This window comes from Carettochelys insculpta, chromosome 10, assembly GCF_033958435.1.
Source record: "Carettochelys insculpta isolate YL-2023 chromosome 10, ASM3395843v1, whole genome shotgun sequence".
Taxonomy (NCBI): domain Eukaryota; kingdom Metazoa; phylum Chordata; order Testudines; family Carettochelyidae; genus Carettochelys; species Carettochelys insculpta.
Window position 1 is genome coordinate 48,605,228 of NC_134146.1, and position 14,955 is coordinate 48,620,182.

The 14,955-nt window shown below is 55.5% G+C and overlaps 1 protein-coding gene across 3 annotated transcripts in view; it reads left to right on the plus strand.

The window, feature by feature from the left end:
• Positions 1 to 14,955, plus strand: part of RUBCN (rubicon autophagy regulator) — a 60,895-nt gene that overhangs the window by 21,136 nt on the left and 24,804 nt on the right. For all 3 annotated transcript variants that reach the window (XM_075004716.1, XM_075004717.1, XM_075004718.1), the window contains 6 exons: positions 564 to 723; positions 2,156 to 2,262; positions 3,236 to 3,392; positions 9,637 to 10,191; positions 13,490 to 13,585; positions 14,255 to 14,370. In XM_075004716.1, coding sequence (XP_074860817.1) covers positions 564 to 723; positions 2,156 to 2,262; positions 3,236 to 3,392; positions 9,637 to 10,191; positions 13,490 to 13,585; positions 14,255 to 14,370 — 1,191 coding nt within the window. The remainder of the gene's footprint in view (positions 1 to 563; positions 724 to 2,155; positions 2,263 to 3,235; positions 3,393 to 9,636; positions 10,192 to 13,489; positions 13,586 to 14,254; positions 14,371 to 14,955) is intronic.

The following is a 14,955-nucleotide window of genomic DNA, read 5'->3' on the forward strand; positions in this document are numbered from 1 at the left end:
TCTCACAACACACAGTCAGCCCGTGAAACTGCTCACTGGGGGAGGTTGTGAAGGGCAAAAGCAAAACTGAATTTAAAAAGAGGATTTGAGTAGCTCATGAAGGACAGGGCCATTAGCCAGCGTGGTCAGGGATGCAACACCATGCTCTGAAGTGTCCCTAGTCTGTCTGTCAGAAGCTGGGCATGGACAGTAGGATGGATCACTTGACTACCTGTGCCATTTGTTCCCCTGAATGAAGCACCTGGCATTGGCAACTGTCAGAAGACAGGCTAGTGGGCTGGATGAACCAATGGTCTGACCACATATGGCCGTACTTAATGACCTAGGTGGCTCCGTTCCCTCCCAGTGCAACTAGGTCCCTTGTATGTCCCCTCTGCCTGTGGAAGGGTGGATGGTTACAGTACTGCTACAACACAGCTGTCTGCCCTCTGTCTGTGCCTGGTGGCGGGAAGTGGCCAGAAGGGCCAGCGTCTGCTCTTGAAGCCAAGACTGACTTTCCAGACTTCTCTTGTGAGCCCTGTAGTCTCTCTCTGGTTTGATGCGCGTGCGGTGTCCCTTTCCAGTTCGTCAGTCTGCACGAGAATGGACGGCCAAACACAGAAGGTGTCGGCAATCAAGCCAGAGCAGAGCTGTGGCTGCAGCACAGTCTGCAGTTCCACTGCCTCTCTGCACAGCTGAAACCGCTGCTTGAGAACAGAGAGTACATCAGGAAGTTCTACACAGGTAAACAGCACCATGGAGACAATGCCAACCCCGGCCGCGGGGAGAATATCTAAGCATGCCCTGCTTTCCTGCCATGGGGGTGGAGTCCTGTAACGCACAGGATGCTGGGATGGGGGAGGGCAGGAAATTACGTAGCCCAGAGAATGCCAGTGCCTGGAGGGGAAGGGGTTCTTAACCTGGAATGCAGTGAGATTAGGATTCTGGATCAGTCCAACAATCTGTGCAGTCTAGGACCCTGTTCCTGACCATGCCCAGGGCCAGGTGTTGCCTATAATCAGGTGGGGGCAGTAGTGATACAACATCAGGTTTTGTTCCCGAGCCTCCCTGTGGCTGGATTCAAGTTAGACCCAGCTGGAAAATATTTGGTGGAAAGTTTTTTGTGTTGGAAAATATCGATTCATCAGAGCCAAAACCCTTCATGGGAAAAGATCAGTTTCAGTGAAATGCCCACTCACATGTTGTTTGCAAGGGGGTGTCAGAACTGCCAGTGTCCCATTTTGACCTTTTCTAAATAAAAAAAAAATATTTTGCAGGCTCAAGATGACTTGTTCAGAATGTTAAGTTATTTTTAAACACCCCCCCCCCAAAAAAAAATCCATAACATTAGAAAATGGGCCGTTTTGACCTCGTCCACATTTTTTCCAGATTTTTGGTTTGCAAAGGTTTCAGACCTTTTGATTTTTTTCATCCCCATTTGAGAAGGGAAAATGGTTTTAAATGGTAAATTCTGGCAGGACGAGACGTTTCCTACCACCTCTAATTCAAACAAAGGAACTGTGAGATTTTGGAACAAGAATAGCGTCAGATGGGAAAATCCCAGCTCACGATTGGTCGCAGTGTGGAGCTCTGCCCTTTCCAGGGACTGTGGCTCTGAGCCCTGGGTACCAGTGTAGGGCCAAGTTGCAATGGCACTCTTCCGATGGAGATGAGTGTGCTTTGCGTCAGTCACTGGCCCTTTCTCCCTGGGCTTCAGTGGGCTTTGTGTCTAGCCCTTACAGAGCTTCCCAGTTTCTCTCTGGGACCCTGACTTGCCCATCAGTGCCTGGCTCTGCTTACTCCTGGTACGGCCAGGCGAGAGAACCCCTTGTGTGTTGGTAATAGGTACTGGTGCAGCCATGGTGCAGAATTCCTAGGAGTGCAATACTATATTGGGTGGGAGGGGAGTGGTGGTGTTTCTTCCTGCTCCCAGATGATTATGCCCTGATTCATGAGGTCTTGGAGTCCTTGTCATCTTATCCTAGGTAATGTGGGTGGAGAGCGGCTGTTTCGTAATTGCTTTTCCTGCTGCAGTGAAGCTGGTTAAGACGCGGGAAGGGATCCGGAGTTTGTCTCCGGCATCACATATTAAATAGTTGCACCACGAATCCCTGTCCGCCAAGGGTGCTACAGATCCCACCGGCTCAATCCCCTGTCCATTGCTGCTTCCTTCCAGACGCAGCCTTCCTTCTCAGCGATGCCCATGTCACAGCCATGCTGCAGTGCCTGGAGGCCGTGGAACAGAACAACCCCAGGCTCCTGGCTCAGATTGACACATCCGTGGTAAGAAGGGTCCCTGTTCTCTGCCCAAATGGTGATTTCCTTGCATGGCATCTTGTGTAGGGCACTTGCAGCCCCTTGGCGAAGGCGTTTCTCTTCTTGGCTGGGGTTCTTCCAGGGCAGAGCCGGATAAGGGATGGGAAACAGCTGATTAAGAGTTGACTTCTCAGGGAGATGTTGAAGACGGGCTGCAGTGGGTGTGGGGGTATCTTTGTTTCAGGGAGCTGGTCGTTCTGGGCACACAGGGGTCACAGCCCGTTCTGGTTGGCTTTCAGGATCCAAATATTGGGGGCAGAGGGACAGTAGGAGCCAATCATTCCTCTGAAAAGATCCCATAGTTCTCGGTGGGCAGATTTCTAGGGATGACAGGTGGGTGTGATGAGTGTTACCTGTTCCAATCCTGGCCTCTGAACAGGAGCCAGGTCTGCCCCTGGAAGGACACAGGCGGTGCTAGTGTGTAGGGAGAGGACCTGTGCTCAAGAGCCAGGAGAGCTGGTTTTATTTGTCCCTCTGCTGCCACTGACATCCATCATTGCTTTGCGCTGGTCACTTTACCCTTAGGCAGTGTCCCCGTCCGTATAAGAGGGTGAACGGTGCCCCACTCTCCTTCTGTGCAAGGGCTCGGAGGTTGCCATATGGCTCTGTGCTGGGTGGCACAGCAGTATTAATAGCTGTCTGTCGGTGGGTCAGTGCCTTCCGCTGGCCCTGGGTCATCACTCAGAGCCTGGCAGTTTCCACAGGGGGAGCCCGTTGTGTAACTGACAGCAATGGGCTGCTTCCTTTTTTTCACTCTGGCTTTTTCACCCTAAGCTGGAGAGTTGGCAGCGTCCCACCTGGTTAGTAACAGGCACTCACACTGGGGACTGCCAGTTGATTCCTCTTTGACTCGATGGTCACAGCTTTCAGGGCTCTGTCCATGTCCCTTTGTTGCTTAACACTGTAGCTCTGGTTTCTTAACTGTGCCCCATCTGTTCAGTTTCTCAGAAGGAGTGAGGCCCCAACTCGTGTAACCCAGACCCAGAGCCTGACAGCCCTCCCTGGTTCTGTATGTAGCCCTCCTGTGGACTATACTCAGCACAGGTACTTTGGCTCCTTCTCTGGTCTGCACCAGCCAGCCTCCACCAGCGTGTCAGGTAAGAGCAGTCTGAGTTTCCTTGGGGCACTCAGAATGCGGCCAACGCACGCTCACACGGGGTTTGTTTGCATAGTCCATGATTCAGGATAGATCTTCTCTGCAACTGCTACCATAATGTGTGTACGTAGCTGAGGATTCCCGAGCAATCTCCATGCTGTAACATACTGCAGCCTTGGCTGGTTAGGGGATTGAATAGTACTGATAACCCCTTCCAAGCTCTAGTGTTAGATGAAAGTCAGATCTCTGTGGCTCTCCCAGTATTCGGAGCCTGATGGCTAACACCGCCCAGCGGGATGGAGACTTGAGGAGCCTGAGTCAGATCAGAGCGAACACTTCAGTTACCGTAACTGCACAGATAGTGGTTAGAAAACACTGTCCGGCCCCAACATTCCCAGTTCTTTCATACTCCTATCTCCATCTGGGACCCTCAAGACCGGTGGAGTGGCTGCCTCCTGTGGTGGGTCAGGAAAAAATCTCCGGGCATTAATGAAGACCACCAAAGCATGAGGGTTGAACCCCCTTATGGCCATGTGTAGGACTCTCCTCCTGTTGATACTGGGGGGACTCATCACCTGAGAGGCCATTTGCACAGTTCTTCTTTCAGCATATTAAGTTTGTCACCTTATGTGATGGAGTGGGGGATACCTGTGTGTATGTGAGTGGCTCACAGAGGGTGTGGGGTCCTGCTGAGGGTAACCCTGACGACCAGGTAACACCTTTGTACGGGAGACAAAGGAGGAGGTGGAGCCTGAGGGGTTTGAATTGGAACTGGGAGTTGGAAGCAGTTAGTCTGGGCTGAGGGAGAGAAAGACAAAGGAGGGGGCAAGGCCCCAGCTCTGGGGGCCCCTCGGGGCCTCCTCTCCCCAACATGGATTGGACTGGCTGTCTCTGCCAGCTGCACTGACTCCTCTGTACGATGCTGTGTCCTGTCGGCTAATAAACCCGCTGTTCTCCTGCTAAGTGAGAGACTCTCCTGCCTACGGCCGGGGTGCAGAGCTTGGGGGACCCCAGAACCCCATCACACTGGTGTCAGAAGTGGGATGTTCTGCACCCCGAGGATGGAGCATCCAGCAGTAAGTGACCGGGGCCCCGGAAGAAGTGGGGCCTGCGAGACCCAGGTGTGCTGACGGGCAGTGAGGTGCAGTTTCCCAAGGCAGAGGGGCCTGCGGCCGAACCCAAGCAACTGCGGTTGTGGTCCTCGAGAGGGGGTGCCACACCCGAGCTGGGGTTACTCCTGGGAATCTGTTGGAGTCGGTCCCAGAAGGTGGAGAGGCCGAGGGCCCAACCCCCAGAAACAAGTGACCCACAAGGAGGCTGACGCTGAATGAGTTCTTCCCAAGACAGTGTGGTCGTGGTCCTTGAGAGCGGGTGTCACACTGAAGAAGGGGTTCCTCTGACAGTCTGTTGGAGTTGGTCCCAGAGGGCAGAGGGGCCTACGGCCTAACCCCAGGGAGCCTGTGACCCGCAAGGAGCCTGGCACACTGAAGGGATTCTTCCAGGAATCGTGGGGTGCAGAGGGCATCAGCCTGAGAGCCTGCAACCACGCTGAGCAACTCCGCTGTGAAGTGGCAGCACCTGGAAACTGAATCGAGATTAAAGCAGCTGGACAAGGCAGCGTGGATGTGCAGTGGCAGAGCTGAGGGTTAAGGAAAATCCTGAAGAGGTGAGCCCGGATCGGGGAAGGGAACCCTGGACTGCCTGGAGTTCTGAACCGAGTGGCCTGCCACAGCTCAAGGAGGGAAGGAGCGATTCCAACCCATCATCTACTAGTGGCCAAGACAGACCTGTGAAGAGTTTTCCAGGCCTGGGCCGAGGAAGGTGCCTGTGTGTCTGTGCAGGAAAGCAGCTTGTCCACTGGGAATGGCAAGTTGTCTGTGAGAGAAGCTGCTTCACCTTCTGTGTGTGTGTGGAGACCAGCCGGGGGGCTGGGACAAAGGAGAGAGTGTCTCCCATTGTCTGTCTGTGTTGAACAGCAGCAGCAGCAGCAGCCTGGGGAGAGAGCAGAGCCTGCATTTGGAAAAGGTGCCAATTAGAAAACTAGACCATTGTCTAAGGAAGATTCCCCAGCCTGGGGTGGCTGGAGAAGGAACCACCAGGAAAGAGCATTCCAGGTGTGCCTAAACCCAGCCATGGGGGCTGGAACAGAGGGAATGGCTCTGGGATGGGCAGTGGTGTCCCTGCTAAGGACACTGGTCCTTGGTGCAAGAAAAGTGCTTCTGCTTCTGGGGAAGTGAATCCTTTGCCTGAGCCTGTGGGGGCTCAAGATGGAGCCAAGATCCCAGAGCTGGATCTGAGGGCAGCTGAAGCCCAGATGGGAAGTGGGCCTACCTCTGTGTCTCTCAGGGGGGATGATGCTTTAACTTGGTCTAATCCAGTTAGGATCATCAGGGAATCCCAGAGACCAGATGATTCTGGTACTTGTTCTTTGCCTGATGCTGAGGTGTTATTGGGAGGGGGTGAGAGGACTCTGTCCTACCAGAGTCATCCTCTCGCCAGGACACAAGAACAGACGGGCAATGGAGTTACGCTGACTGATGAAGATAAAGGAGCTGGTAGCAGAAGGGAGGAAAGGGACCCTAACCTTCTGTCCGGTGGTACTGGCTGTCTGCTTGGAGGGGGATTATGTGGGAATCTGCCTGATGGGCCAGAAGTGATCCTGGGTGTAGGTGAACCCCAGGAGCTGGTTGTGGCTCAAGGGAGCAGTGCCGCTGTGGAGCAAGACAGGGGTGAGTTGTTGTTTGGGGGAGCTCTTGAGGAAGAGAATGTCCCTGAAACTTTTCCTGACCCGTCTGTGGGGACTGCAGAAAATGGGAGTGAGGTGGAGGAGAGTGAACAGGAAAGGTGCTTGTCTGTCTGTAAGAGCCAGAGCAGCCCTTTGCCTGGGGAGAAGTTTGTTTCAGCTCCTGATGGCCAGGACCTGCCTGAGTGTGAAACCACTGGCTGTGCTCTGGAAGGGTCCAAAGCAGGCAGTGTAAAAGTTTCTCAGGAATTGGAAGCTGGTGCAAGTAAAGTAAAAACTATCAGGGAATTGTGAGCAGCCCTGTGAGAACCAAGTAAAACAGCTGCATAGCCAATCTCTGTAGGATGCAGGAGAGGTTCAACAATTCCCCATCTCCAGATGCTAGAAACACTTATATTCTCACACTGGACTCCAATTCTGATTCCACGGGGAGGCAGAAGTTGGAGGTAAAAGGACAAAGGAGCTGTGGGCCTGGTGGGCCAGTAAGGGATAAACAGAGATTCCTTCATGTGGATTCTGCGTCTGGGACTCACCAAACAACTCTCAGACAGCGGTTTGGTTTGCAAATTTCCAGACTGGCTGGAAGGGGGCTGTCTCCCTGAGATCATCAATGGCCCAGCTCTTGTTAGAAGGGAGGGCACACCCAGAGAGATCAGATTTCCACCCCAGGGGGCAAGGGAGAAGATTAGAACTTGATGGTGCTAAGAAAGGCCTCAGCCATTTATCCCCAAAATACCAGATTCCCAAGGAGGTTACACAAAAGTTGTGGTCTACCAAAGAGCAACGTAAATGTACAGTTGCAATGGGTTTGTTCTGTTAGTCACGCTAACTGCTGTAACCAAGGGGTGCTGCTCCCAAAAGCTGTAGAATTGTACCATGCACTGAATGTTTGGAAAGAGCCATGTGACATGATGACATTGATGTAGAAGCATGAATTGTATGTTGAAGGAGTCTGTAACTCTGAAATGTCACCGTTGTTCCCTGTAACTAGTCTTGCAACCTCTGACATGAGAAGGAACATTCCAAACCTATTGTGTGGCATGAAAGGGGAAACTGAGGCACACAGCCATTGTGGTGGTCTGGCTAAATGCCAAGGATGGAAGCATTTGTACCTTCTGTTACTGGACTGTGACTGAATTCCAGACATTGGCTGGAGCGGCTGTGTGGGCTGGTGGTCGGATGGGGCAGGACCCAGACCACAGGGGACCTGTTTGATCTGTTGGTGCTCCAGCATCTGTGTGGGCTCTGCCCGCCCGACTTGAGAACGTGGCTGACGGACCGGGGCCGAAGCAGGGAGACCGACCAACCCAAGGGAGCTGGGGGGACTTGTCCGGCTGCATCACATGAAAAGGGCCAATACCAAGCTCCTGGGTTGGAGCCTCCCCCAGCAGGATTGTGACGTGGAGGTGGTGCACATCGAGGGGAGCACCGGGGGTACAGCCGATGCCCGATCATGAGGGGAGGGCCCCGAACTTCCCCAGGTCACCGGCTGAGTGACCCCGCTCAGTTCGGTCTGGAAGGGGGGAGAGATGTGATGGAGTGGGGGATACCTGTGTGTATGTGAGTGGCTCACAGAGGGTGTGGGGTCCTGCTGAGGGTAACCCTGACGACCAGGTAACACCTTTGTACGGGAGACAAAGGAGGAGGTGGAGCCTGAGGGGTTTGAATTGGAACTGGGAGTTGGAAGCAGTTAGTCTGGGCTGAGGGAGAGAAAGACAAAGGAGGGGGCAAGGCCCCAGCTCTGGGGGCCCCTCGGGGCCTCCTCTCCCCAACATGGATTGGACTGGCTGTCTCTGCCAGCTGCACTGACTCCTCTGTACGATGCTGTGTCCTGTCGGCTAATAAACCCGCTGTTCTCCTGCTAAGTGAGAGACTCTCCTGCCTACGGCCGGGGTGCAGAGCTTGGGGGACCCCAGAACCCCATCACACCTTATCACTGTAGCAACAGGCATTTGCCTTGAGGAAATCCCAAACGGTTTACAAGGGTTATCTTGTGATGTCTGGTTTCTTCCAGACATGTTCGTCCAAACTCAGTAGTTAGTTTTCAAAACCTCAGCATAGCAACCGACGCAGTCAACACAGATTTACCATTAACTTACTTGCGCTGATGTTTCTTGATAACATGGCGAACTTATCCTGTGTCAGGGTGGGCAGAAATTTTTGATTGGTGTGGGGGGCAGGGGGCACTCCAAGATTTTGGGAAGTGTTAAGGGCTGCACTTTTCTTTGGAGGGGGTGCCAGATTTGGGATGGAGGTTGGGTGCAGAAGGAGCATGGGGGGTGTTGTCTGGTAGGGGTTTGGGAGAAGGAGGAGGCTGGGACCTAGGGCAGGGGATTGGGGTGCAGAAGAGGATGCTGGCCTGGGGGAGCAGCACGGAGAGGGTTGCAGGGTCTGGTTGGGAGTTGTGACCTGGGGGAAGAAGGGTATAGGGGGTTTGGATGGTGACCTGGGTGGGGCAGGAGCTGGAGTGCAGAGGAGGTGGGGTGCCAGATACAGGCACTTGCTGGGAGGTGCTTGTCTAGGTGACTTTCAGTCAGCAGCCCAGAGGGACTGTCAGGCTGGTTCTCTGTCTGCCACAGCCCCAGGCTGCCCAAAGGGCCAGCTGCTGGGGCCATGTGCCTCCTGGCACTCCACACCCCATGCATGCTGGGGAGTGTGGAGACTTTGCATGCTGCCCCCCACCCCACCCCCAGCACAGTCATTGCAGCTCCTATTGGCCTGCAGCGATTGTGCTGGGGCAGCATGCAAAGTCACCCCTGCAAGGGGTGCCCAGTGCCTAGAGGCACATGGCCCCTGCAGTCAATTGCTTTGGATCGCCTGGAGCTGCGGCAGGCAGGGACGCTGCCTGAGTGGCCCTGTGGGCCTGAGCCAAAGGTTTAGTGGGCCGGATCAGGACCAGGGGCTGTATTTTGCCTAACCCTGTCCTAAATCCTGAGGCCTCATTTGGCTAAGGTACGTAGCTGACAGGCCTCAAACTATGGCTTCCTTGCATTTAACTTTAAACCTGTTGTTTTCACTTATTCCTTGTCCAGTGTTCGTCTCTTTACATTCTGGCACTTTAATTACAAGTTTTGCTGCTGTGGCCATGCAGAGCCCTGCCCACCCAAACGGTTGATGGTAACGGAGTCAGGGGGTGGTGGGGGGTGTGCGCACAACCGGACTTTCCAAAACACCTTACGCTGAAAGCAGGCTTTGTGCCTGGTCCCAGCAGCAGCAAACCCATGTTCCTGCGTGGCCTGGTCTTCTGAGCAACCCTACCAAACCTCCCCAGCAGGGGATAGAAATGAAGCTTCAGGAAGGACGTGGGCCTTGGTTTTTACCTCTCAGCACAGGCCTGGGGTGCTGGAGGTGGTGAGGAGGAAGGGATTTTTTTCAATAAAAGCGGAGAGGCCTTACCTGTGCCCTTCTGCTCGGTTTGCTGGTGTGCTGAGTCACTTCCTCATTGGCCTAGACTAGGCTGTTGTGTGCTCATGTGTGACCTCTGACGCCTCTCTCTATCCAGACAGGAGACCAGCAAACTCCTTCCAGGACAGCAGCATGAGCCAGCCGCTGGAAAATGCCTTGTACGACGGATCCCTCCTGCTGCCTGAGGACAGATCCCCTGCGGGCCAGCCTGGCCTCCCTCGGCTCAGTGTTACCTCCCCCCGAAACACCTCATCTTCAGTCAGCGAGATGGGCTCCAGCACGGTGACCAGCCAAAGCGACGAGCCGTGGATGGGCAGCCAGGATGATGCCCAGAGTGACGGGCCAGAGTACCTGGCTATTGGGAACCTAGGGTGGCGGGGCCAGGCCTGCAGCAGCCAGAGCAGCCCCAGCAGCAGTGCCACCACGAGCAGCAAGAGCAGCAGCTGCAACCTGTTCTCGTCCAGCAGCTCCCAGAACCCGGAGTCCGTCTCCTCCTTGGAGGACCAGGGGGCAAGCAGTAGCAGCAGGGGGGTGAGCCATTTGCGCAGATCCAGCTTCTCGGAGGGGCAGACATCAACCCCTCAAGGGATCCTCAAGAGGAGCCACACACGCTCACACTCCGATACCAACGTGGCCTCTGGGAAAATGCCTGGTAATGGTGGGATGGCGTCTGCGGGGAGGTTCGGTGGGGTCGTGGGGGGCGTTCATGTCGGGATGAGAGTTCAGTGGGCATCGCCCTCAGTGCCGTGCGTCATTCGGGGGAGAGACCCTGGGCGAGTGCAAGCTAATTAAAGTCCTTGCGATGGTCTCACCTAGTGGAGCCTGGGGACCTGAAGTTAGCTGCTGAACTGGCCTGGTGCGGCGCTTGGAACAGGCGAGGAGGGATTATACTCATGTGAACCTATCTGGGGAAATCTGGCCTCTGCCCTGTCGCTCATCCGCTGTCCATAGCACACACCGCATTCCCGGAGAGCGAGAGGGAAGGCTCCGACCTTCTGCAGCGGAGCTCTGAGACCCAGCACCCCCTGCGCCGGTGTCTAGTGGTACTTCCAGCACCAGCTGCCAGATGTTGGCTTTTCCCCTCTCTTTCTGCCTCGCAGAGGGCTTAGGAAATGGCAGCACTGCTGTGTCCTATCCTAGCTGCCCCAGAGGGACCCTGAGCCTTTTCTCTGGGATCTGAAGTGCAGATAGGCCATGGCTGGGGCATGAGTCCCAAAATGCAGGGACTGTAGCTATACAACTCTCATCTGGCTGGTAGAATAAGCTGGGGACCTGCAACAATTTAATAGCTCCCCTCAGGGTGGGTGAATGCTGGGCCCTTTTGAGGGGGTGGCTCTAGGGAGGCCAGGCTGGTTCCCAGAACACCCCTTGGGGTGAGGTGCTGGCTTCAGGGGATCCTGTCTGGGTTAGTAACCTGTCTCTGTTTTCTCTCCCTTCTGTAATGCTCTCTTCCTCCTCCTCGCTGCCTGCCCAGGAGGCCTCAGGGAGATCACCATTATAATAGAAGATCCAGTGGCAGGTTTGGGAGCCAGTAGACACCCCCTCATCAACGATCATTGCATTGAGTTCAGGATTTGCATTGTCACATTGGTGTCAACTTAGAAACCCCTCCTTCCCCGAGTTGCAGATGGCGCTGTGAGGGATCCCTGCTTGGTTTGGGACCATGAGCTACTGGGTCAGGCATTGCACCTGGCTTCCCTGCATGGAACAATGTGGTGTTTTTCCAATAAGCACCCTCTGTCAGCTCCTGCCCTCTCCCTGTTGCTTTGGAAACCAGCTAGAGCATACCCCTTGTATGGCTTGTGGGGTGGGCCTTACTTCAGAATAGTCGGTGATTCTCCCCAAGGTCTAGGGGGGAGGCTATTGAATGAATGAAGCTGGGAGTAACATTGCCCAGGGGCATGGTGTTCTCAGTGCCAAGCACGCTGTCCTCTGCTGCTCAGATCAGGCGTGTGAATTTTAGTCTGGGCTTGGGGTTACTGTAGGAACTAGGGCAAGTGTCTCCTGACCTGATTGACCCAGAGCTGCCAGTGCTCAGTGTGTCTGCAAACCAGGCCATTCACTGGACTGCTGTGGGCCACTCCCACCTCCGAGTGATATGGTAATTCCTTCTGGGACATGGGAAGGCTTGAACTGTTTGTGTCTGTGAAGTCCTGTGTGTTCCTTGGCTGGGAATCGTGTGCGTCTTATGCCAGCTGTTCATGAAGGTGGCAGGGGCGCGGCGTGCTGTGTATGCAGAGTCGCTGTGAGACTGTCTCCCTCCCAACCTTGCTTGTTGCAGCATTTGCTGTGCACAGAGCTGGCAGGTTAAAATGCCTGGCTTCCCTGGGCTCTTACCAGCGCAACCTCCTCTTGCCCTTTCTGATGCTGTAGCTGCTGGCAGTGGCTGGCTGCTGCCTTAGGAGCCAGAGGTCGGTTCTCTGCTCTGGGCCAGGCCGTGAGCCCGAGGCTGTTTCTGTGTCAGCTTTTGGTGGCTGTTTGTGTGGTAGATCAGTTCCTGGAGTCTCTTGCTTGCGCAGGGCTGGTCTCCTGAGCTCTGGGGGTTTGTAATGCAATGTGGAGCTTCTGCCTAGGGCGCTGGTTCAAACCCCGTCTGAGTTGGGTTTGATCACCTGCAAGCTGTTTCATGGCCTCAAGGAAATGATTTGGGTTCAGCCCAGAGGCTGCCTCCCAGCTGGCACTGCCCAGTCTCTGGAGACAGCTCCCTCATGCCTGGGGGGGCCGAGCCGGGTTCTTGCTATGCCAAGAGGCCACTGGTCCCCAGGCCTGTCAGTCTCATCCTTGCGCCAGCGCTATGCCTGTTCAGCGGGAGAGGCGTTCTCCATCTCTGTGCCCAGTGCTGCCTATCACATTTCTGAGCCCTGGAGCCATGCAAGAGGGGCTGGGGGTGTGGGACAGTGTGAGGTGATCTGTTGAGAAGTTGACACCAGTGGTCCCTCCCTTGTTCCCAGTGCCTGTGGCTATTGCATGTTCCACATCACACGTGCCCAGTCCCATCACTTTCCCTCTCCCCATGTGTGTGTTCAGCCATCACTTTCACGCCAGTGGCAGCCAAGGGCTTCCCGGTCAGTCCCCTGCTCATTTGGTCTCTGCAGGATCCCAGGCCTGTCTCTCGGGGCTGCAGCCTCCCACAGGTGGCGTTAGGCTGGTGAGAGCCCAGCCCACGTGAGGCTGTGAACCGCATCTCAGGTGTGTGCGGAGCAGGGAGCACCAGGCGCAGCACCTCGGTCCCCTCGACCTTCCTTCTGTGCTCCTCTGGCTGCGGGGATCACAGCTCTTAGGCCCCAGCTGCTGTTTGGGAGGCTCTGCTCTCCCCAGCTATAACCAGAGATTAGAGTGAGCTGGAGATCACCTCTCACTGCTGATGCCACCCCCCAGGCATCCCCCAGACTGACAGTGTCCTCTTCCCCTCACCACACACCCAGCAGGACCATGTGGGATTCCTCTCCATCGGAGGGGTTGCTGCCCAAGGCCATCGGTGCAGTGTACTCCCCAGCTCTGGACTGAGTGCACCGAACTGTCTCTGTTGCACTTCCCAGCCCCGCTGCCCTGGGTGCGAGAGAACAGGGCACGCTTTCTAGTTCTGCCCCCAACCCCTGCTGCATTAGCTGGCTGGACAGACAAGCTCTGCATTGCCCCAGCGCTCGCGCTCTGCTCCCGTGGCCCTTTGCGCTCAGGAGAAGCTGCCGATCCAGTGGAGAAGAATCCCGGCAAGCTGCTGTCTGCCAACTCGCCTGTTAGCTGCCTGCCCCTCCTGGAACTGGCTTGGCTCCAGCGTAGCCCTGGCCCCTTTCTCTGGGGGGACCAGCTGACTTAACTCCTCACTTGGATTCCCTTTGTTCTTCTCATGTTCCATTTGCCCCACTCCTCTGCATCCCAAGGGCCAGGGGTTAATCACCTGGCCGGGCCCCTCTGCGGCTGACGAGTGTCCCCATTCTTGTCTCTTAAAGAATACCAGGATGACATCTCTAGGGGGACAGGCCGTGTCTCCGGCTCCACCCAGAGCAGCGAAGTGAGCACGCCCAGCTCCCTCTACATGGAGTACGGTGAGTCAAGCGTGGCGGGGATGAGCGGAAAGTGTTACCCGCTGGGATGGCTGCCTTTGGTTGGCTTCAGTCCTGGCCTGTTTGCGGGGCAGCCTGTGATGGTGCACGTGTGGGGATTTGCTCAGGAGTACAACATCTTGCTTTGTGGGGCTGGGGCTGTGAAATCACTGCCTCTCTCTAGCTCCGTGGTGTCCAGCCAGTGCTGAAGCAGTGGCTACGCAGCCATAGTCAGCTAGCCACGTTACTCAGAAAATACTGTGTGTTCCAGACACTTAGCCACGTGCAACTGGCCAAATAGCTACATGTGGCTAGTGCTTTGGACACCACGGCTCTAAATCCGAGAGCAGCTGGGAGGGGCTGGAGAGCAGGGTTGAGCGATGAAAGTTAAGCAGCTCCGATCACTCACTGGCAGAGATTAGGGTGAGAGTTTTGGAGTGCCTGTCCCTCTGCAGCCTGCTGACTGTCCGATGCTGGCTACTGTCAGAGATGGCTTGCCTGGCCCTGCGCACACATCATCTACTCTGGCAATGCTGGTGTTATGGCCAGGAAGTGCTGCATGCGCCGGGGCAGGCTGTGGCTGTGTCATGGGGTCGAGTGTGGTCTAATATCTGTGGTGCCCTGGGGTTGCTAACTGCAGCTGCCTCATTTCCTTGTGTTTCGCTTTGCTAGGCGCTGGTCAGTACCTGAGTTCGGGGGAAGGAATGTTCCGAAGACCCTCGGAAGGGCAGTCTCTCATCAGCTACCTGTCTGAGCAGGACTTCGGCAGCTGCGCAGACCTGGAGAAGGTGGGAGATTGCAAGGCAGGGGGCAGGTAGAACCTGCCAACCCCCAAGAATCTGCATCCACAGAGGTAGATGCGGCTATCCGTGGATCAGTTTTGCAGCTGCGGATGCAAAGCTTGTGTCCACCCAGCGCTCTTGGGATGCATGTTCCTTGGCTGCCATGCCAGTGAATTGGATCCAGTGGTCCCTCTTTCTTCCATTCATGTGCAGAATAAATGTTATGTTGTGGCAGGGTGGGGCCAGGAGAGGGGAGGCAGGAGTAAAAAGAGAGCTGAGACAGAGCTGGCAACCAAAGCAGGAGCCACGGAGGAGTGGGCTGCCCTAAATCAGTTGTGGCCAGCTGACCCCACTCGGGGCTCCCTTTCTCAGCTCTTCTCCATGCAGGGCAAGGGGAGGGTGGGGAAGGAGAGTTTGGGAGACGAGTGAGGAGAAGGAAGGAGACTGAGAGAAACACTTGGGGCCATGAAACAGGAGAGGCACCTCAGCAGCCCAGGGGGCTGTGCTGCCCCAACCCAGCTCACCGGAGACTTGGAGGAACTGGTCTGCTGGAGGGGACTTGCTGCCATGACTACCGCTCGAGGAAGGGGA